This window comes from Ahaetulla prasina, chromosome 5 (assembly GCF_028640845.1).
Source record: "Ahaetulla prasina isolate Xishuangbanna chromosome 5, ASM2864084v1, whole genome shotgun sequence".
In the NCBI taxonomy this organism is placed as follows: Eukaryota; Metazoa; Chordata; class Lepidosauria; order Squamata; family Colubridae; genus Ahaetulla; species Ahaetulla prasina.
Window position 1 is genome coordinate 16,613,739 of NC_080543.1, and position 22,367 is coordinate 16,636,105.

The 22,367-nt window shown below is 43.1% G+C and overlaps 1 protein-coding gene across 4 annotated transcripts in view; it reads right to left on the bottom strand.

Moving 5' to 3' along the window:
• MTMR2 (myotubularin related protein 2) overlaps positions 1–22,367 on the bottom strand; it is a 65,427-nt gene that overhangs the window by 13,781 nt on the left and 29,279 nt on the right. For all 4 annotated transcript variants that reach the window (XR_009155290.1, XM_058184678.1, XM_058184677.1 and 1 more), the window contains 8 exons: positions 18,935–19,018; positions 17,992–18,141; positions 16,906–17,094; positions 14,949–15,134; positions 10,019–10,225; positions 8,415–8,507; positions 4,259–4,372; positions 1,699–1,875 (listed from right to left, as the gene is read on the bottom strand). Coding sequence is in view for 3 of the 4 variants with exons in the window: in XM_058184678.1 (XP_058040661.1) it covers positions 1,699–1,875; positions 4,259–4,372; positions 8,415–8,507; positions 10,019–10,225; positions 14,949–15,134; positions 16,906–17,094; positions 17,992–18,141; positions 18,935–19,018 (1,200 nt within the window). In the remaining variant the exon portion in view is untranslated. The remainder of the gene's footprint in view (positions 1–1,698; positions 1,876–4,258; positions 4,373–8,414; positions 8,508–10,018; positions 10,226–14,948; positions 15,135–16,905; positions 17,095–17,991; positions 18,142–18,934; positions 19,019–22,367) is intronic.

Below are 22,367 nucleotides of genomic sequence, written 5' to 3' on the forward strand. Positions count from 1 at the left end.
GGAGCCAGGGCTGGGGCCGGGAGATGCGGCCTCCTCAGCCTGTCTGGGCATGGAGCCAGGGCTGGGGCCGGGAGGACATTCTTCAGCGTTCGGAAGCAGATAAGCAGACCCCGGCTGCGGTGAGAGCGGGCAAGACACAGCACCTTCTGACAAGCCAGAAGTAAGTGGGGAGGCCAAATTCACTTAACAACTGCATTACTAACTTAACAACTCTAGTGATTCACTTAACTGTGGCAAGAAAGGTTGTAAATTGGGCCAAAATTCACTTAACAACTGTCTTGCTTAACAACATAAATTTTAGGCTCAATTATCATAAATCAAGGACAACCTGTGTTAGGCCCAACTACAGAGCCAACTCCCTGGAGTAATACACATATAATTTGAAATAAGGTGGATTTTGGATGAGTCAAAGGACAATGTGAGGGGAAGGCACCAGGCTAGGAACTAGGAGTTTGTGAATTCAAGTCCTGCCTTAGCCATGAAAGTCAGGTAGGTGATTTTGGGCCAATCTCTCTCTCTCTCTCTCTCTCAGCCCAATTCACTTCAGAGGGTTGTTGTTGTTGTGAGGGAAAATAGGAGGAGGAAAGTGTGTTGAATATGTTCACCACCTGGAATTATTTGTAAAATTAATAAAGGCAGGATACAAATAGATTTTTTTTTAAAAAAAAATCCTTGTTGCCATGTGGTCATCATAGAATGAACATCTTCTAGTAGAGATAGTCCACAATGTACGACCACAATCGAGCCCGACATTTATGCTGTTGAGTAAGAAATGTGTTAAGTGAGTTTGCTCCATTTTTCTACAACTTTTCTCGCCTCATTTGTTAAGTGAATCACTGCAGTTTTTAAACGAGTCCCACGGTTGTTAAGTGAACCTGACTTCGCCATTGACCTGAAGGTCGCAAAAGGAGATCACATGACTTCCGGGACGCTGCACCCCGTCATAAATGTGAGTCAGCTGCCAAGCTTCTGAACGTAACTCGCATGACCATGGGGATGCTGCAAAGGTCATACGTATGAAAAATAGCCAGAGGTCACTTTTTTCAGTGCTGTTGTAACTTAGAATGGTCCAGGGGTGAAATGCTCCTGGTTTGCGTGATCCGGTAGCGATGGGGGTGGGTAATTCAGAGAACTGGTAGCAAAAATCCCTGCCCCCGTCCCCGCCCACGCCTCGCTGTTCCTCTTCTCTGTTCCTGAAGCTCTTGGTGGTCATATAGCTGCAAATGGCCTTAAATGACTTCTGCGGCGCTTCAAAGGGCCGCACTACAGTTCATCAGTGCTGTAGGCAACTAGTAGACCTGTGCCTCTATTTTTAAAGAAGGTAGACTGGTGCCTCTCCAAAAAAGGCAATTAGTAGACCGGTGCCTCTATTTTTAAAAAAGGTAGACCGGTGCGCTCTCAAGTTTTATTATTTTTATTATTATTATTGGCCATGCCCATTCAGTCACCTGACCACCAAGCCACGCCCACCAGGTCACCTGACCACCAAGCCACACCCACCAATTAAGCCACGCCCACAGAACCGGTAGGGAAAATTTTTAGATTTCACCCCTGGAAGAGTCACTAAATGAACTGTTGTAAGTCGAGGACTGCCTTTATGGCAAAACACAGAAAGTCCATGACTGTAATGGCAATCCTAAGAAATATCTGATTTTGACCCAAGTCTCCTTTCTCGTCCCCCATGAATCTGTGGTTTACCTGTGGTTTCATTCGAGGATTCCATCGGATGTAGTATCCTACCCAAAGTTCTAAATGACGCATGCTAGCCACCGGATACAGCACGTGGTTGGTGTAGCTGGCATACAGAGGATTGGTGAAGTCTTCAAGCTGACTATTGATGTAGGACCACAATGATACTGTCTTTTCTGAAATGCCCTGTAAGGAGCAAAGGACGTTGTTCCGTTTCAAAAGTACGCATAAACGATGTGGACGAAGGGTTTAACATTTACATTAAATTATCATTTAAAAGAGAATTTTTATAAGACAAGTTATCATTGGTACTTAGCACCAGATCAGCTATCTAAGTTGTTATAAAGGCATGTCAAATGAATGTTGGAAGTGTAAAAAATAAAGAAGGGAACTTTTTATCACCTATGGCAGGGGTCTCCAACCTTGGTCCCTTTAAGACTTGTGGACTTCAACTCCCAGAGCTCTTCAGCCAGCTTTGGTCTCTGACTCTGGGAGTTGAAGTCCACAAGTCTTAAAGTGACCAAGGTTGGAGACCCCTGACCTATGGTGTGGACATGTGATAAAGCAAAAAAATAAAATAAAATTGGAGTATGATTCTTACCCTAATACAGAAAATTCTGAAAATGAAGATAGAAATGAAACCAGAATTTTTCCTTTTGGGACTAATGGAAAAAGAACTGGAGAAAAAATTTGGAACTTTGCTACTATACATGTCGACAGCAGCAAGGGTATTGCATGTGCAAACATGGAAAGACGCTTTGATACCTACCAAGGAAGAATAGATGCAGAAGTTGATGGAGTTGGCTGAAATGGCAAAACTGACTACTCTGATTAAAGAGAAGAACATACTGTATTTTTCGGCGTATAAGACGCACTACCCACCTTCCAAAAGTGGGTGGAAATGTCTGTGCCTCATATACAGCAAATGTTGCTGAAGCCTCGCCCACCTGCCGGCCCCCACCCTTCGGCCTCTGCCTCCCAGCAATTTGCCTCCTTCCAGCAAACAGCCTGGTCAGCTTCAGCACAGCCTGATTTAACACGAGCAGCTGATTGGTGGTTGGATCTGCCTCCCGGAATACCGCCTATCAGCTGTTCCAGGTTGCGGGGATTACCACCACCCATTGCCGCCATCGCTGCCCATCGCTGCTGCCACCTATCGCCACCTCTGTGCGCCCCATTTTCAGCCCGTTCCAGGCAGCAGGGATCGCTGCCTCCGCTGCCTATCCCCGCCATCTGGAATGGGCTGAAAATGGGGCAAGTGGGGACTGAAAATGGGATGCGCAGAGTCCAAAAATGGGGCATATGGAGGTGGCAACAGGTGGCAACAGGTGGCAGTGGCGATCCCCGCAGCTTCGAAAAGCTGATAGGTGGTATGCCGGGAGGCAGATCCAGCCACCATCAGCTGCTCGTGCTAAATCAGGCTGTGCTGAAGCTGACCAGGCTGTTTGCTGGAAGGAGGCAGAGGCAGATTTTGTTTTTCTTGTTTTCCTCCCCAAAAGCTAGGTGCGTCTTATAGTCCGGAGCGTCTTATAGTCCAAAAAAACACAGGTAAGTACTTTTGTTTCCACATGGAGACCACTTCTAAATTTTGTGCTTGATGTGGAAAACAACATAACTCTCTGACTTTGGGTTTTATAGATTAGATTGATAGATATTTATAGAAATCACTTGTTTATATTATTATGGAAAAACGAAAAGCTGTGATTTGATGCTAATGTCTTATTCTACTGCAAGAAAGAGAATCAGAAGTCAGGGCCGTGGGTGGCTCAGGCTCTAAGAAGCCTGTTATTAAAACACAGCTGCCTGCAATTACTGCAGGCTCGAGTCCCACCAGGTCCAAGGTTGACTCAGCCTTCCATCCTTTATAAGGTAGGTAAAATGAGGATCCAGATTGTTGGGGGGGCAATAAGTTGACTTTGTAAAATATACAAATAGAATGAGACTATTGCCTTACACACTGTAAGCCGCCCTGAGTCTTCGGAGAAGGGCGGGATATAAATGTAAATTAAAAAAAAAAAGTGCTTCTTCTTTTCCCTACCTTTCCACACTTCTCTTTCCCCTCCCTCCTCACTGCTCTTTTATTTACTTATGTATTTTGTATTTTATAATATTTTATATGAGGGATGCGGTGCCTCAGTGGCTAAGACGCTAAACTTGTCGATCGAAAGGTCGGCAGTTCAGCAGTTTGAATCCCTGGTGCCGCGTAACGGCGTGAGTTCCCGTTACTTGTCCAGCTTCTGCCAACCTAGCAGTTCGAAAGCAAGTAGAAAAAATAGGGACCACTTTGGTGGGAAGGTAACAGCGCTCCATGTGCCTTTGGCGTTTAGTCATGCCAGCCACATGACCACGGAGACATCTTTGGATAGTGCTGGCTCTTCAGCTTTGAAACGGAGATGAGCACTGCCCCCTAGAGTCGGGAACGACTAGCACATATGTGCAGGGGGAACCTTTACCTTTAATACTTTATAACTTAATAAAAAAGATGTTTTTTTTAAAAAAAGTATATATAAGCGAGTAGGGAGAATTATTATTTTTTTTTTTTTAAAAAAGAACAATTGTAATGGTTTACCTCTTTCACTCTCTGCTGCTCACTGTTACACAGGAAGGTCCCGAAGAGACAGCTGTAGAGATGGTCAAGGATGGTGATGAGCAAGAACTCGTTGAATTCAAAAGCTGTGGGAAACTAGGGAGGGAAGAAAGGAAAAACATTACAGTAGGTTTACACTGGGTATTTCTCACAGGACGCTTGAAAGAGTATTTTTCTGCTAGAAAATGATGTTGGAGAAGTGTGTATGTGTGTGTCATCCAGGTCATGGTTGTCCCAGAGGTGCTTTTTCAAAAGGCAACTGGACTTCCTTTGTTTTTTTCTTGAAGAGGTTTCGCTTCTCAATCTAGAAGCTTCTTCAGTTCTGATTGAATGGTGGAGAATGAGAACCGAAGAAGCTCCTTGGATGAGAAGCGAAACCTCTTCAAGGAAAAACAAAGGAAATCCAGTCGCCTTTTGAAAAATCACTTTTGGGATGTATATGTGCACGTGCATGATGATAACATAAAAGAGATTATCCCACTTCCAAGATTTGGTGGGGGGAAAAAATGGTGTTACTATCAGCATCCCTTTCCTTTAGGAAAGGATATAACTATCTCCAAAAAGTAAGAAATACCTGTTTTGTATATGCTATCCAGAAGTGTGGAATAACAACCAGAAATGAAAGGAAGACTGTCTTCAGACCTATAGGCAGCTTTTGACAGAGTAGAGAATTTCTGTACGAACAGCTGGCAGAAAATTGCAATTAAAACCCAAAAGACTTGCTGCTAATGAACGAGGACTACAACTGGGCTAATTGTAGCCTCCATTTGGCATCTCAGAATCTTCTCTGCAGTCTTTAGGTTACAGGTAGTCCTCGACTTACGACACAATTGAGGCCAAAATTTCTGCTGTAAGTGTTGTGGTCCGCCAGCAGCCTGCAGAGCTGGCAACGGAGTCGGACAGAGATGAGGCAAAGGAAGAACATGGGCCAGTCCTGGAGACTGGGGAAGGCCCGGATGAGGGCTCTGCATCAGAGGCAGAGATGGAGGCAGGGCCATCGGGGAGTGATGTGTGGACTCCAGAGCCTCCAGAGGCTGACAATAGTGAGGCAGAGAAACAGGAGGAGCCTGTCCCTAATGCACCCATGAGAAGAGCTGCCAGAAGGCAAGAGCAGCTAAAGCAAAGAGGGCGACTCTGGAGTAGGGCCAAGAGATGATTGGCCCCTCCCATAAGGTTTAAAAGACCAGCAACAGCGTTTGGGCTCTTTGTCGGAAAACAACGTTGATAGCCTTGCTCCTTGTCTTGCTGCATTTATTTCTTGTCGGTTAGCAACATGGTTGTTAAGTGAATATGGTTTCCTCACTGATTTTGTCGGAAGGTCGCAAAAGGGGATCACACGTCCCGGGGAAATAGCAATGGTCATAAATGTGAGTCTGTTGTCAAGCATCCAAATTTTGATCACGTGACCATGGGGAGCCGTAAGTGTGAAAACCAGCCATAAGTCACTTTTTTCAGTGCTATGGTAACTTTGAATGGTCACTAAACGAAATGTTGTAAGTTGAGGACTACCTATATTTGTGGAACGAGGGATGCGCAGAGGAGAAAAACTGGCCAACTTTTCTTGAGTTTCGGGAGGTTTTTTGGGGGTGAGCCTGGTTTCATTGTAAACCTCCAATGTACTCCATAAATTCTTCTCATTTTGGAGTAGCTAAAGAGTAGCTAGGCACCTTAACGCTCCCATAAAGCTTCAGACATCCATTTTGCCACTGATCCATTTCCCACAATGTGGAAAATATTCCATTATTTAACTGACTTACATGGTCACTCAGCTAATAATGTAAAGCACCGACAATCACAAAGAAAAATTATAACCATCACCATTGCCACCAATAAATGTTGACCTTAGTTGTAGGAAAAGAAGAAGCAGAATTAGGGGGCAGAGTCAAGAGAGAAAGCAGCCCGAGGCTGTTACACAAATGTCCAAGACCAGGGGGTGGGCTTCAAAATTTTTAGCAGGGGGTTCTCTGCCCAGTTGCTGGGTGGGCATGACTTAGTCGGCCTCCTACACCACAGCGGGAAGGGGGGCATTTTTGCCCTCTGGGAGGGCAAAAATGACCTCCCCAGGCTCCGGAGGTCCTCTGGAGGCTGGCCCGTTTTTCGCCCCTGTGTGCGCCCTGCACTTACCTGCATCCAAAACGGGCTGCTTGGGGACTCCTGGGAGGGGTGGGGTGGGAGAGGCCAGCCAAGAGTGAGATTCGGGGGTTCTCTGAACTGCACAGAATCTTAGCTAGAGATTCTCCTGAACCCCTGCGAACCCCCAGCAGCCCACCCCTGTCCAAGACCTTGTATTCTGTCCCTTGTATTCTGTTAACTCTTATCTAGCGCCAATTTAGTGTTGACCTTTCGTTGACTAGAATCTTGTGTGTAGGCATGAGAAATAAATCCAGTTAAGTGGAACTTAAGGTGTGCTTCGGAATCCTCACATTTGATATTAGCCCATTTGAAACTGCTGTTCTTGGAGGAAATAATAAACAGTGATTGTCAGTACAATATGAAGCTATCTTTGATAGAGACAATTTGGAGCTACCTGAATATAAGTCAGGCAAATTTAAGTTCCAAGAAGGCAAAAAACACCTTGTGTTAAACCAGGGATCTTCAAACTTGGCAACTTTTAAGACTTTTGGACTTCAATTTCCAGAATTCCCCAGCCGAATTCTGGGGAGTTAAAAGTTCACAAGTCTTAAAAGCTGCCAAGCTTGGAGACCCCTGTATTAAAATATAAGGTTATGTTATTCTGGTGAGAATCTTTTCCCCCCTTGCATTCAGGACCTCTGTTCTTTCAAAAATAAAGTTTTTGAGGGCATATGCTTCAATGGGCCAGCTCAGAGCCTACAGGGAATGTGGTTTACAAACGAGACCAAATCTGCAAAAAACAAGTGCAAGATCTGCATGCAAATTTTGGCTTGGAGATTTCCTGTCTTTTCAATCTGAGGAATCCTGTTTGGGATAGGCAAAAATGCTGTAATATCAAAAGAAGCCCTCTGCTGTTTGTCTCAGCATGACAAGGCATGGGGACAGTGTCACTAGGAAGGCGGGTTACTGTAGAGGTAGACCTTGACTTACAACAGTTCATTTAGTGACTGTTAGTTACAACTAACATACCATATTTTTCTGAGTATAAGACACACTTTTTCCCCCCTATAGAAGGGTGAAAATTTGGGTGCATCTTATACCCCGAATGTAGCCCTGCCCACCTGCCAGCCCCCATCCTTTGGCCTCTGCCTCCCAGCAATTTACCTCCTTGCAGCAAACAGGCCGTTCCAGCTTCAGCACAGCCTGATTAGCACAAGCAGCTGATTGTTGGTTTGGATCGGACTCCTGACCCTCAGCTGTTTCAGGCTGCAGGGATTGCCATTGCCATTGCCTATTGCCATGCCAGCATCTGCTGTTTGCTGCAAAGAGGCAAATTGCTGGGAGGCAGGTGTTTTTTTCTTGTGCTAATCAGGCTGTGCTGAAAATGAAACTAAAGCAGGCTGTTTGCTATAAGGAGGCAAATTGTTGGGAGGCAGAGGCAGATTTTTTTTTCTTGTTTTCCTCCCTAAAAAAGGTATGTGAGTCTTATAGTCTGGAGCGTCTTATACTCTGAAAAATACGGTAAGTTACAACGGCACTGAAAAAAGTGACTTACGATCATTTTTCACACTTATGACTCCATGGTCACGTGATTTACATTCAGATCCTTGACAACTGACTCACATTTATGACGGTTGCAGTATCCTGGAATCATGGGATCCCCTTTTTGAGACTTTTTGACAAGCAAAGTCAATGGGGAAAACCATAGTCGCTTAACAAACTTGTTACTAATTTAAGAACTGCAGTGATTCCCTTAACAAACATGGCAAGAAAAGTTGTAAATTGGGGGCAAAACTCACTTAACAGATTTTTCACTTAGCAATATAAATTTGGGGTTCGGTTGTGATCGTAAGTTGAGGACCACCTGTATAAATGGAGAATATGTTCAGCACTGAGACCCAGTGAGTTTACCAGACTTATTGCCCACTAAAGTATTTTTTTTTACAGAACTGCAACCTAGTGGCCCTTGCTACCCATAAACAGTGACACATTGACTTTATATTGGTTCGACAACAAAAACAGAGGAATATTATTTCTGGGGTTCTTTGCTGTCCCCAAAATATACCTGTCTCGTCATCTGCCAGACAGAGTCCACAAATTGTAGGAAAACAGGAGATCGGTCAGCATCAGCATGGTTTTTGTCTCCATGGCCAACTCTCTGAAACAAGAAAGAAGTAGAAGGAAAAACACAGAGGCAGAGTGACACCAACCTATGACAATTACCCTCTTCCTAGAGAACCAAAGCAAGCAACTTAACAGGCCTGTAGGTGGAGCCCCAATTCCTGATTTGCAGCCTGAAGAACAATTAAAGAGCAATTTTAAAAATTTCTTTCTCTCCACCCTGCCAATTTAAAGTTCACTGTGGATTTCTTACAGTGTAAATACTTTCACCCTGCATCCCCATCTAATAACCTGAAATTAAGAACACGTTTTATCCTTAATTAGGCATCTGAATCCAGCATTTTGCCTTTCTTGGTGGCCAACTGAAGCCTCCTGAAGATCTCATAAGGAGAAAACACATAATTCTCTTCCATGTTGTTTCTTCACAACTGGTATTTTGGGCATGCTGACCAGTAGTGGTTCCACTTACCTTCGCTATCGGTTCAGAACTGTGAGAGTGTACGGCGCTTCTGCGCATGCGCAGAGCGTCCGTGATGACATCCAGGTGGGTGGGTGGAGCCTCCCATCACTGCCACTACCGGTTCTCCCAAACCAGGATGAACCGGTAGAAACCCACCACTGATGCTGGCCCCCATCTTCAAGCAACAAGAATCTTCAACACTGAGTGTTGATGTTGACTCTATCAAGATAGCTCATCCCCACCAATTTATCCAGTTTCCTTTTAGAATTATCCCTGTTATCAATCACACCTAGAATTAATCACACCTAGAGTTAATGAATTCTACATGCGAATTACATACTGTTTGGGGAAAAATGCTTTGTTTTAAATCTTCTATTTGGTTCCACTGGATACTGTCTAAAAGTTTTGTGGGATGAAAAAACTTCATGCTATTCTTTTTCTCCATGCTACATATAATTTCCTGACATCCTTCATTTTTTCCCTGTATTACAGTTCCAAATATCCTAGCCTTTCCTTGAAGGAAAAGTATTCGAGGCCCTTGCTTTTTTTGATTGCCCTCTTCTTCACTTTTTCCAGCTATGGTAGTCTGTGAGAATTTAGGTTGAAAAATAATCACTTTTGGTTTTCGACTGTTGTCAAAGACCCTGGCATCATCCCATGAAAACTATTGCACTCTATTGCTCCACAGTAAGCTGTGGAATTTTTCTAGTCTCTTGCAATTATGTCTGAACGGTGATCAGCAATCCTCAGTCACTTTTTAAGTGCATATTCACAATCTTAAATCAAGATACAGAATTCTACTTGTTTGTTTACAAGATCAGGTAATGGGCCAAATGCAAAGAAATAGCTAAGGGGGGAAAAATACTGCATTCTGAACGGACTATGAAGAAAACGGACTATGTTCAGTACAAGAATTCAACAAAATACTAACTGAATCAGTGCACAAAAAAAAAAAATCCTTATTCTAGCTTTTCTGGAAACTGATTTAACCCAGAAAAATATTATCCTCTCTTTCTGCTGTTACTATTGCTAAAGAACTGAGTTTCAAAATCTGTTGATGTTTTATCAAAAAAAAAAATCACACTCACCAGCTGGAATCTGTGCCCGAAACTCAGCCATTCTTTCTCTATCAGCACTTGGAAGCCCCGTATTGTCCTGTAATAACCATCCAACATGAGCATGGCCAGAGAGGTGAGCTGAGCAGTACGGTCCCAACCGTCACTACAATGTACGATTACCGAGGTCTTCCCAGATTCCACCTTGTCAGCAATCCGAAGAGCTCCAGCGAGAATCAGCTGGGTTTAAAATAAAAAAAAAAGCATTTTGTGATTGTGTTGTTTATCCCCAATAGAAGTAGACTTGAGAACAACTGGGCTCCATCCATCACCTTCACCTTAAAAAGGCTAATATCTCTGCATGATGGGAGCAGAATGGAAAAATCAGCAAGGGACATTTCAATATGTTTTTCCATACCTTCATGTTGATGCATGCATTCAATAAGAAGGCAACCACCTTCTATTCTCAAAGTTCTGTTATATTTCATAGAATATATCCAAATTTATTTGCTAAGACTTACATACATATTATTTTAACACACTGTATTTGTACTCATGCTTAATCATAAAATAGTTCAGAAAGGTACTTCTTTGCTACTTAGCTATTTTGGATCATATAAGCCAGTGGTTCTCAACCTGTGGGTCGCGACCCCGTTGGGGGTCGAATGACGATTTGCCAGGGGTCGCCTAAGACCATCGGAAATATGGGGAGTATACTTGCGAGTCAAAGAATCGCGCTCCAATGGTTTACTCCACAGGCCAGCTGCAGGCTCTTCAAATCGCTAGCCAAATTCGGCTTCAGGGGCGATGAATTAAAAAAGAGAGAAATCTTTGCTCTGATGTCTCCCTCTCAAGCCAGCTGCAATCACTCCCAATCGCTAGCCTAATCTGGCTTCAGGAGCAATAAACTTAATAGGGGAGGAGTCTCCGCTTTAATGCCTCCATCCTCAAGGCAATCGCAAGCAGTTCAGATCGCTAGCCAATACGGCTTCAGGCGCGATAAATTCAAAACAAAAAATTTTTTACCCGTTGGGGTCGCCACATCATGGGGAATTGTATTAAAGGGTCATCACATCGTGGGGAATTGTATTAAAGGGGTCTCAGCACTATAAAGGTTGAGAACCACTGATATAAGCTATAATCCAAGGCCATTTGCAATTTCCAGTATATGCCATTGGAATTGGATAGAAGAATCTATCCATTATTATGCCTCTTTGGAATAGCCCCAACAAAACCGTATCTAAGTTAAATAATATAAATTAATGGATTTACATCGCACACTTAAACTAGTTATGGTATCACCCTATGTTTTGGCTTTACATGGTATGTTGAATCTTAAAGTACTAAACAGAATCTACCACAAAAAGGAGAATCAATAATGTTAAAACCAAGATTTGTAAATGATGACAATGCATTGTCAAAGCTAAGTGACCTTGTTCAATCGTTGTGTGTGAACATAGCCAATGAATGACTAAGGACTCAAGCTAAAATATTTTACAACTGTAGCTTCCGTCAACCTATTCTAGCAAAGACAATGCGACATCCCTCCCAATTTTACGAGACTGTCCCAACTGTTTTCTTGTATTATATTTCTTGTGGAGAAATATAAATCAGTTCTATTAGAAAGTAGACCCAGTCACGTAGATGCAAAGGACAAAGAAATGAGTCATGTGGAAAACAAAGGAAAGATAAATTAGTTCATCTGTAACTTTTCACTGGCAGCTTTTTAGGTCCCTGCGTTCTATGTAATGCAAATACCGTTGCCAATCAGCGAATATCATGAATTTGCTTGATGGAACCTGTGTAAACATTAATAAAACTCTCTTCCGGCTCATTATCTCAGGTCACATTGCCTTTGCTAGAGCACGATGACAGAAGCTACAGCCATAAAACATTTTACCTTCAATCCTCAGCCATTCATTGGCTATATTGACCCAATTGAGTTTTTAACTGAATTTTTAAATTTAAGATCTGTATTTATTGTTCTCATGTTTTATACGGCATTTTATTCAATGACTGTAAGCTGCCCTGAGTCACCTCTGGTGAGAAAGACAACATACAAGTTTAATAAACAAATACAGTAAATAAATAGACATTGGCATGTGGAACAGATCCAGCGATTGCTGTTAAAGAAGCTTCTAATAAAGGAAACTTTCTTTTTCTTGTCAGTGCATTTTAATTGAGTAATGGGATTGAACATATATAATACCGGTATGCTCAGTCAGATTCATATATAAAAAGCTTAAGTTGTCTTAAGACAGGGGTCTCCAACCTTGGCAACTTTAAGACTTGTGGACTTCAACTCACAGAGTTCCTCAGCCAGCAAAGCTGGCTGAGGAACTCTGTGAGTTGAAGTCCACAAGTCTTAAAGTTGCCAAGGTTGGAGACCCCTGTCTTAAGACACTAAAACAGTCCTCAAGATCAGGGCTGTCAAACTCGTGGCCTGTGGGCCAGATGTGTCACGAGCTGACCACGCCCAAGCCCGATTTAGCGAAAGGGGAAAAAGTCCCGATACATCACGTGACGAAACCGTGACGATGCGGATTTGACACCCCTGCTCAAGATGCTTCACCAACAGGGATCCTGGCTGGCAACTGCAGTTCAAGACCACTTGGTCGCCACCATTTTCCACCTATGGGCATGGACACTTCTCAGGTTCATGAGAATTTCAAAGCCTTCCAATGCAAATATGCAAATGAGTTACCAGAAATTATAAGAAGTCAACCGCTGTAAAGCCGAATTCTAGAAAACATGGTACATATTATCTATAGTGCAGCTTTGTTTTAATAGATTGTGTGCAGGATGCTGGTCCATTTTCCCTTGGTTTTATCTCTATTAGTGTTTAATTGTTTTATTTTTGTTTTATTGTACACTGCTCAGAGTCATATAGAAGAATAGAACAGAACAGAACAGAATAGAATAGAATAGAATAGGTCCCCTAATCATCTTCATTGCTCTTCTCTGCACTCTTTCTAGTCTCAACATCTTTTTCACATCGTGGCGGCCAAAACTGAATGCAGTATTCCAAGTGTGGCCTTCCCAAGGCATTATAAAGTGGTATTAACACTTCACGTGATCTTGATTCTATCCCTCTGTGTATGCAGCCTAGAACTGTGTTGGCTTTTTTGGCAACTGCTGCACACTGCTAGCTCCTATTTAAATGATGATCCACTAGGACACGAAGATCCCTCACACAGTTACTACTATTGAGCAAGGTACCACATATCTGTGAGATGAGCGGCTATTTAATCTGATCAATGAATAAATTGGATAAGAGGTAGTCATTATTCAAGAAAGACTGGTGGATCAAAGACAGGACTATCATGAGTATTTATCTAATTTATGTGATGACATCATCATGCAAAATTGCAGCACGGTGGCTTTATTGGTTGGAACTCTGGCCAGAAGGATGGAAAGCCCACGTTCGAGACCCGAGAGCTACCATAGGGTGGGGTTGAGCTCTCCTCCTTCACTCCAGCTCCTGCTGAGGACATGAAAGGAACCCCCAATTGGGTGTGCCCAAGACAATGGTGATGTCACCGACTAATCCTTTCAACCGGGAAACACCCTGGTGCTTCTGACACGAGTGCAAACAAACAAACAAACAAATCATGCAAATAATGTTAATCACACCATTTGGGTGAATTTATGTCATTTTCATGATTTACAATTACATAAAATGCAGCAGAAGTTTGGTCTGATGCATGCAAAATCTGATCAGTCAAGATCGGGTAAAATGAGCTTTTGCTGTATTTTACAAATATCTCCACTTTGCATAAAACAGATGGAAAGTAGGCTGAAAGAAATTAAACAATTAGCAGAAGGCAACTCTAGATTGCAAATCATTCCAGATTGCCACTAGAACAGGGAACTAGTGATAACTTTAACACTTGTGGATGTCAACTCCTGGAATTCCTCAGCCAGCCATGCTGAGATTAGAACTTAGAATAACACAGTTGGAAGGGACCTTGTAGGTCATCTAGTCCAACCCCCTGCCCAAGTAGGAGACCCTACACCATTTCTGACAGATGGCAGTCCGGTCTCTTCTTGAAAGCTTCCAATGATGAAGAACCCACAACTTCCAAAGGCAAAGCTTTTCCACTGGTTGATTGTTCTCACTGTCAGAAAATTTCTCCTTATTTCTAGGTTGAATCTCTCCTTGATCAGTTTCCTTCCATTGTTCCTTATCTGGAATTCTGGGAGTTGAAGTCCGCAAGCCTTAAAGTTACCAAGTCTGGAGAGTCCTGCACTAGAAGATCACTTTTGCCCTTTCCATGTCCTCAGTCCAATTCTCTCCTTGCAAAAGTGTCATGCTCAACAGATTTATTCTTTCCTTTCTTTACAAATCAGACAAACTACTAACCCCCTTACACTGTAGGAATGAGAGAAAATGTGTATGATCCTATTGTTGGGCTATGAGGCGGGAAAACTAACGTTTCTGATTGGCTGGTGCCTCAGCCAGATGTGTATATAAAGGGGCACCTCGCCTGGTGCCCCTTGCTGAAGACTCAACACTATTAAAGAGCTGTTGTCACTCACTTGGTCTTGTGCCTCCTCAATCGCCCGATCTAACAAAATGAACCACATCATCAGAACTGCCTGCTTCATCTGAAAATAAGATCTCTCTCTCTCTCTGGAATCCATGTCAGATATCCTTCTTTCTGTTTGGACTGAGAACAGATATCTCAGAGCTCTAATTAGCAATTATTCATTAGAAGGAAAGGAAAGTTTACAATGGGAAAATCATCACTGCAGCCAACAAGAAATGAAATGCAGACTCTGCTCCTGGATAGTAGAGAAATCTTTACTAGTAGGAACAGCTGCTATGAATCCATGCCGATGACACACAATCACAATGCTATTTATTTTGTCTATCTATGACACCCATTGACTTATGTAGGGCACCATTCCCAAGAGCCTCTGTGGCCTAATACAAACAGACACAGAATATCCATCAACCGACCTTGATATGCTCCAGCCAATGAGTGGATTCCAAATTCGACAGCCAGTGTGTCTCTTCTATGTTAGGATATATAATCTCTTTCAGTTTCCTCAGTGATTCTCTCATGACGTGGATATTGTGGATGTCCAGGAAAACCAATTCGGCATTCTGATAGGCGTCCTCACTTTCATAACCTCCTCCTTTAGCCTGCAAAGACAGTGAATATGGGGCTGTTTGGGGCTAGCTAAGACAGGGGTGTCAAACTCAAGGCCCGGTGGCTGGATCTGGTCCGTGGGATGCTTAGATCTGACCCACGGGGTTGCCCTGGAAGAGGTGAAGGACCGGCCCGCGTTGCCTTTGCTAGCAAAAATGGAGTTCGGGAGGGCCGCAGTTGGCCCTCCCGAGCTCTGTTTTCCCTGGCAGAGTGTTGCAGAAGGCCGTCAGAGCCGAAAACGGAGCTCGGGAACCTGTTTTCACTAGCAGAGCACTTGGGCCATCACAGGCACCCCCGACATGAGTGAGGTCGAACTGGCCACGCCCCCTCCCCAGCCCTCCTGAGGTCAAACACAACCCTGATGAAATGAACTGCCCCTGAGCAGTTTCAGAACTGCAAACTCTACATCACTGGCTGCACAGCCATACACCATCTCCTGCCACAGTTGCGAAGACTGAAATGAGATCCTATTCGTTGAATCCTCCCTACTTGAGGGTGTTGCTTCAAGCAGTCATAAGTCACTCTTTGCAGTGCCGTTATAATTGTTATGATTTATATTGATATATTGACCATCAATTGTGTTGTAAATGTTGTACCTTGATGAACGTATCTTTTCTTTTATGTACACTGAGAGCATATGCACCAAGACAAATTCCTTGTGTGTCCAATCACACTTGGCCAATAAATTCTATTCTATTCTATAACTTCAAACCACCACTAAATGAATGAATGGAGAAGCAGAGTAGAGGTAATCCTCGACTTACAACCATTCATTTAGTGGTGGTTTGAAGTTACAACGGCACTGAAAAGAGTGACTTATGACTGCTTTTCACATTTACAACTGTTGCAGCATCCCCATGGTAACAAAATTTGGACTCTTGGCAACCGGCAATTATTTATGTTGGTTGAAGTGTCCTGGGGTCATGTGATCAGCTTTTGTGAGCTTCTGAGAAGCAAAGTCAATGGAGGAAGCCATATTCATTTAAGAGCCTTGCATTTAAGAGCCATGCTGTCTATGGATATTCTCAATCATCCAGGTCATTGGGGAAAACAAAACAACCACTTCATAAATGCATGACACAACATAGGAGAACAGACCCATCAGAACTAGATTCAGCAGTCCATCTGCTTTTAGAAGACACAGTCCACTCTTTTGAAGACAGTAAAGTCCACATTTTGGACAGAGAGGACCGGTGGTTTGAAAAAGGGGTCAAAGAGGCTACCTGTCAAAATTGAACGGCCCTTTCTCAACAGAGGGGGAGGGATACAATATCATCTGTCTCCAGACTACAACACAGTCCTTTCAGCAGTTTCAAGAAGGCTCCTCATCTATTTGCACCACTTAGGTGACCCTGATGACACAAATAAACCTCCAGGTGACCTTAACAACTTTGATAAGAGGATGCAAATGACCAGCTGTCTGCAAGGAGTATAAATCCTTCCATTCCCCACCATCCAGTCAGAGCTGAAGAAGCTTCTTGGATGAGAAGCGAAATGTCTTCAAAGAAAAACCAGAAAGTCCAGTTGACTCTTGAAAAAAAGCACCTTTGGGACAACCATGCTACTAATTTAACAACTGCAGTGACTCAACAACTGTGGCAAGAAAGGTCATAAAATGGAGCAAAATTAACTGAACAAATGTCTCACTGTCACAGAAATGTTGGCCTCAACTGTGGTTGTAAGTCGAGGACTATCAGTACTGGAAACTGTACTGTAGGTGGGAATGGGCTGAAATACTTGTTGCAAAAGATATGACAGTCCAACCTTGTTTGCTACTGCGTTCACACTTGGCCTGGCATCAAAGATGAGTATTTTGTGGGACTGGGCATTGGAATCCATGATAGCCTGAAGATACTTTTCATCTTCTTTGCTCCTCTTGCCACTGACTCCAACCATTGGTTGGCTGCAGCGAGTGATGGTGGCTTGGCTTTCTGGATGAATCCATGATAGAACCTGGTAGAAGACAAGAATGGAAAGAAAAAAACAAGAGTGGATTAAGGGATAGAATCCAGATCACGTGAAGTGTTAATACCACTTTCTAATGCCTTGGTAAGGCCACACTTGGAGTACTGCATTCAGTTTTGGTCGCCACGATGTGAAAAAGATGTTGAGACTCTAGAAAAAGTGCAGAGATTATTAGGGGCTGGAGGTTAAAACATAAAGAACAGTTGCTGGAATTGGGTATGCCTAGTTTAATGAAAAGAAGGACTAGGGGAGACATGATAGCAGTCTTCCAATAGCTCAGGGGTTGCCACAAAATAGTCAAACTATTTTGCAAAGCACCTGAGGGAAGAACAAGAAGCAATGGGTAGAAACTAATCAAGGAGAGAAGCAACTTAGAACTAAGGAGAAATTTCCTGAGAACAATTAATCAGTGGAACAACTTGCCTCCAGAAGTTGTGAATGCTCCAACACTGGAAGTTTTGAAGAAAATGTTGGATAACCATTTGTCTGGAGTAGTATAGGGTTTTCTGCCTGAGCAGGGGGTTGGACTAGAAGACCTCCAAGGTCCCTTCCAACTCTGTTATTCTATTCTATTCTATTCTATTCTATTCTATTCTATTCTATTCTATTCTATTCTATTCTATTCTATTCTATTCTATTCTATTCTATTCTATTCAGAAGATAACTGAATATCATGTCTTTATATTTAACTATTCTGAATCAAACCTCAGCAACTGAAATCTGAAGTATTCCTGATGCTAGGATGGATGATGTGCATAAATTGTAAAAGGATTCTTACTGATCTTTGTTCCCCCCACCCTGAAAAATCCACTTGGTGAAGGATGTAGCCCAACCTATTTGAGAGATCCCTATCCGCAGAAGACATACTGCTAGTGCCATACTTACAGGTATACGGCCCCTTGACCGGAACGCAGCCACTTTCTTCAACTCCTCATCTGGAATATTGGCTGGAACTACCAGAAGGGCAGGATAGGTATCACAAAGCTCATATTGCTCATTGAGGCTAGTCATTCTCCAACTTTCATTAGGAATTCCCTACATAGGAAAGAGAAGCTGTTCAGGAGATTTTAATAGGGAAGGGGAGGGGAGAAATGAGAGGAGAAGGTAGAGAAGAGAGGAGAGAGGAGAAGGAAGGGGAGAAGAGGAGAGAAATGAGAGGAGAAGGCAGAGAAGAGAGAGGACAAGGGAGGGGAGGGGAGAAGGGGGGGGGAGGGAAAGAGAGAAATGAGAGGAGAAGGCAGAGAGGAGAGGAGAGAGGAGAAGGGAGGGGACAGGGGAGAAGGAGGGGAGGGGAGGGGAGGAGATCCTCTCTCTGGATACCAATCTCTAGAAATTAGATATTTACATAACTTAGACAAATCAAATCCATTTCATTGTCTACTTCGCAGTTTTACTTCTAGAATTTTAATTAGCAATCAAGAGTGGGGGAGTGGAAATCACCTTCTGCTATAAAGACAGCAGATTGCTTTGTAAATATACGAGGTGGCCTTTTATTTATTTATTTTTTGAGCCACAAAAATTTTCACGTCCTCTGCCATGCTAGTCGTTCTGCAGATGCAGCATCGTTGCTGCAGCTTTTCCTGGATAACCACGTGATATGCTATGATTTAGATTAATCTGGCCCAGACACACTTATGTGGGAATTGTTTTTATTTGATTACCCCATTAGAACAATGTTTTCCAACCTTAGCTGCTTTAGGATGTGTGAACTTCCACTCCCAGAATTCCCAAGCACTGCATTAGAAGGTCTTCCAGCCAGCAAGTTTGTAATAAGATAGTTTGCTAGAGAGCAAAACATGAAAATCAGACGTGGACTAGTGAGACTCACCTGTCTTCTGTATTCCAGAATGGGATCATAAACATTCCAGCCATTTTCTGGGAAAACTTCTTTATACTCAAACGCGAACAGAGGCTTAAAAAATGGAGAGATTCTTTAGCAATGCATTTTCCATTTTTATATGTAATTTCAAATAACTATTCCCATGCAGCCTTTTTTTGTTTGTGTACCTTAATAAAAGCACAAAAGGAAGACAAAAAGCCCCAGAACGCGCGCATCTGTTAGAGAAGGATTCTGCAAAGGATCTTCTTGACCGTGAAAGCTCACAAATTAAAAGAGGACCACAGGTCCCAACATGCTTGCAGTTTCACTAGAGAAACAGAGTTCCCAATTCCTCTAGCAAATTATTATGTGACACAGCAGGAACTCCTTTTCCTGGACCTACTGGAATAAATGTTTTGGGGTTTACATCCTGAATATGAAGGCTTCAGCTTAGCAGGAGTCCTAGAAATCAGTGGTTTCTGTTGGTGATCCCTTCTCCCTTTCAAGGAAATGTTGAGACTGGAAAGATGTGGATTGTACTGTCCTAGGCTCCCTTAAAAAAACAGGAAGAAGAGTCTTGGTCCAGACAAAACCAGGGGTGAAATGCTCCTGGTTCGGGCAGCAGGTGGTTCAGAGAACCGGTAGCAAAAATCCCTGCCCCCACCCACCCATGCCCAGCTGAGCCACGCAATCATCAGAGCCTTTTTTTTTTTACTTTTAAAAACATTTTTCTACAACCTCTTCAGCCAAAGAGGTTGTAAAACAAATACTTTTAAAAGGCTCTGACAATCCCAGCTGAGTTGCCTGATTGTCAGAGCCTTTTTTTACCTTTTAAAAGCATTTTTTCTACAACCTCTTTGGCTAAGAGGTTGTAAAAAAATGCTTTTAAAAGGTAAAAAAAAGGCTCTGACGATCACAGCTGAGCGACACGATCACCAAAGCCTTATTTTTTTACTTTTAAAAGCAATACTTTTAAAAGTAAAAAAAAAAAGATTGCGCGCCACAGCTGATCACCCCCCGGCGCGCTGTTCTACTTATCCCATGCCTCCTTTTGGCGTGCACTGTGCATCTGTGTGCCCATGCACAGCCAATGAACTGGTAGTAAACTGGTTCAGATTTCACCACTGGGCAAAACCCCTTTTATTTACACGACTGTGAATTCCTTTCATTCACAGTCAGCAAGTCTTGGGAAACAAGTCTTTCAGAAGAATATTTATCAACACAGACCTTATCTTGCTTGAAAAGCTGCCAGGTAACTAGTTTCCAAACATAGTGCAAGGCAAAACTTGGCAGAGTCATGGACTGATCTTTCCACTCGACCAAACGAATTGTTTTTTGCAAAAGCCCACTCCCGTTCGCTCCTCTTTTGTTTCCTATGGGAGAGGCCAATCACCTCCAAGGTGTGGCTTTACTTCTAAGTCGACCCTGCTTTCTTAGTTGTTCTTGTCTTTTAACCAGTGATGAAATCCAATTTTTTTTATTACCGGTTCGGTGGGCGTGGCTTGGTGGGCATGGCAGGGAATGATACTGCAAAATCCCCATTCCCTCCCCACTCCTGGGGGAAGGATATTGTAAAATTCCCATTCCCACCCCACTCCAGGGGAAGGATACTGCAAAATCTCCATTCCCACCCCACTCTGGAGCCAGCCAGAGGTGGTATTTTCCGGTTCCCTGAACTACTCAAAATTTCCGCTACCAGTTCTCCGAACTGCTCAAAATTTCTGCTACTGGTTCTGCTGGATTTCAGCCCTGCTTCTAACCCTAACCCTAACCCTTCCAGCTTCCTAAACATCAAGACAGATTGCAGTTAAGAGTCATCAGCATACTGATGGTACTTAACCTTGGACTGATGGGTGAAATTCCTGAATCTACATCAAATAGCGTAAGCAACAAGAGAAGTTTGGAGACTGGGTGAAAATTGTCCTGTTCCACTACATCTGAAGGGACCAGAGCACCACCTCCTTCAGAGCTGATAGGACAAACCTTTTCTTAATGATGCATTCACCATCAATCACGTCACCTTCCTAGAGGTCTTGGACCAACCAGGAGGGATGTGGATTTAAATCCACAGGAAGCCATCTTGAGAGTAAATCTGAACTTTATATGACAAATGCCTAGAGTAGCCCCCATAGGGGCTTAATAGGGGCTTCCCTGGTTCTCCCACTCAGCAGTGATTGGGTCAGCTTAAATAAGAGTGATGTTAACAATACACCGAAGCAATGAGAGCCGAGAAATAATAACAAATGTCATATATAAAGCCTATATTCATGCATATGTGTTATAGTATCAAATGGCTGCGCCTGGGCAATTGAAATAAAATGGACTCTCTTTCTGGCTGAAATCACTCTTATATGTCTGGGTACAGGCATATTAATTTTATTCTTTAAAAAGAGTTTTCACTATGGAGAAATATTCTGCAAACGATATACTGTGTTTTTCGCTCCATAAGACATACTTGTTTGTTTCCCAAAAGTGGGTGGAATTGTCTGTGCGTTTTATAGAGCGAATATTGCTGAAGCCCCGCCCTTTCGCCAGCCCCCATCCTTTGGCTGTTTTTGGCCCCTTTGTGCCCCATTTTTGGCCTCCGTGTCTCCTGCTTTCGGCCTTCAAGAAGGAGGCCGAAAATGGGACGCCCGGAGGCCAAAAACGATACGTGAGGAGGCCCAAAATGAGCTGCACAGAGGCCGAAAACAGGGTGTGCGGAGGCCAAAAATGGGGCATGCGGAGGCCAAATATGGGACGCACGGAGGCCGAAAATGGGGTGTGCGGAGGCCAAAAATGGGGCATGTGGAGGCAAAAAACGTGAGTACGTTTTATGGTCAGGTGCGTTTATGGAGCAAAAAATATGGTATGTGGAGAAATTTTGAACTCCCTTTGACTCCTGTTTGATTTGCATGGGGTACACTGAAGCTGTAGCACTGATGAGGTTTCTTCGATAAGAAGTGGAACATCTTTTTCAAGAGAAAAAACAGTCCAGTTGCCTTTTGAAAAAGCACCTTTGAGACATTGTTCTTATGGTCACCCAGCCTTGATTGATTTAAAAAGCCAAGCAGGATAAGATCAAATTTGTATTTTGATGGGAGATCAGTAAGGAGCTGTAGGCTAGAAATGGAAGTTGGAAAAAACATCCTGGAAGAAGACAGTGGCAAAACTTCAGTACTGTTGCCTGAGAAGACCTCATGGATATTTCCCTCAGGGCACCAGGAGTTGAACTCAATCTAAATTTCTTTACCCTTTCAGACTGTTTTTAAAAGAAAAGAATGTTTGACACACGTATCCTCCCCATCAATTATGGGAAAAGTGACTAATCCTAGCGTTTATGGGGAAATAAAAATATTTGAACATTCTGATTCAACTCTGAGTCTCCCTCTTTTGCAACATGAAAGGATTACAGCCAAGGGTGAAATACTACCCTCGGACTGGTAGTAAAAAATGCTACCGG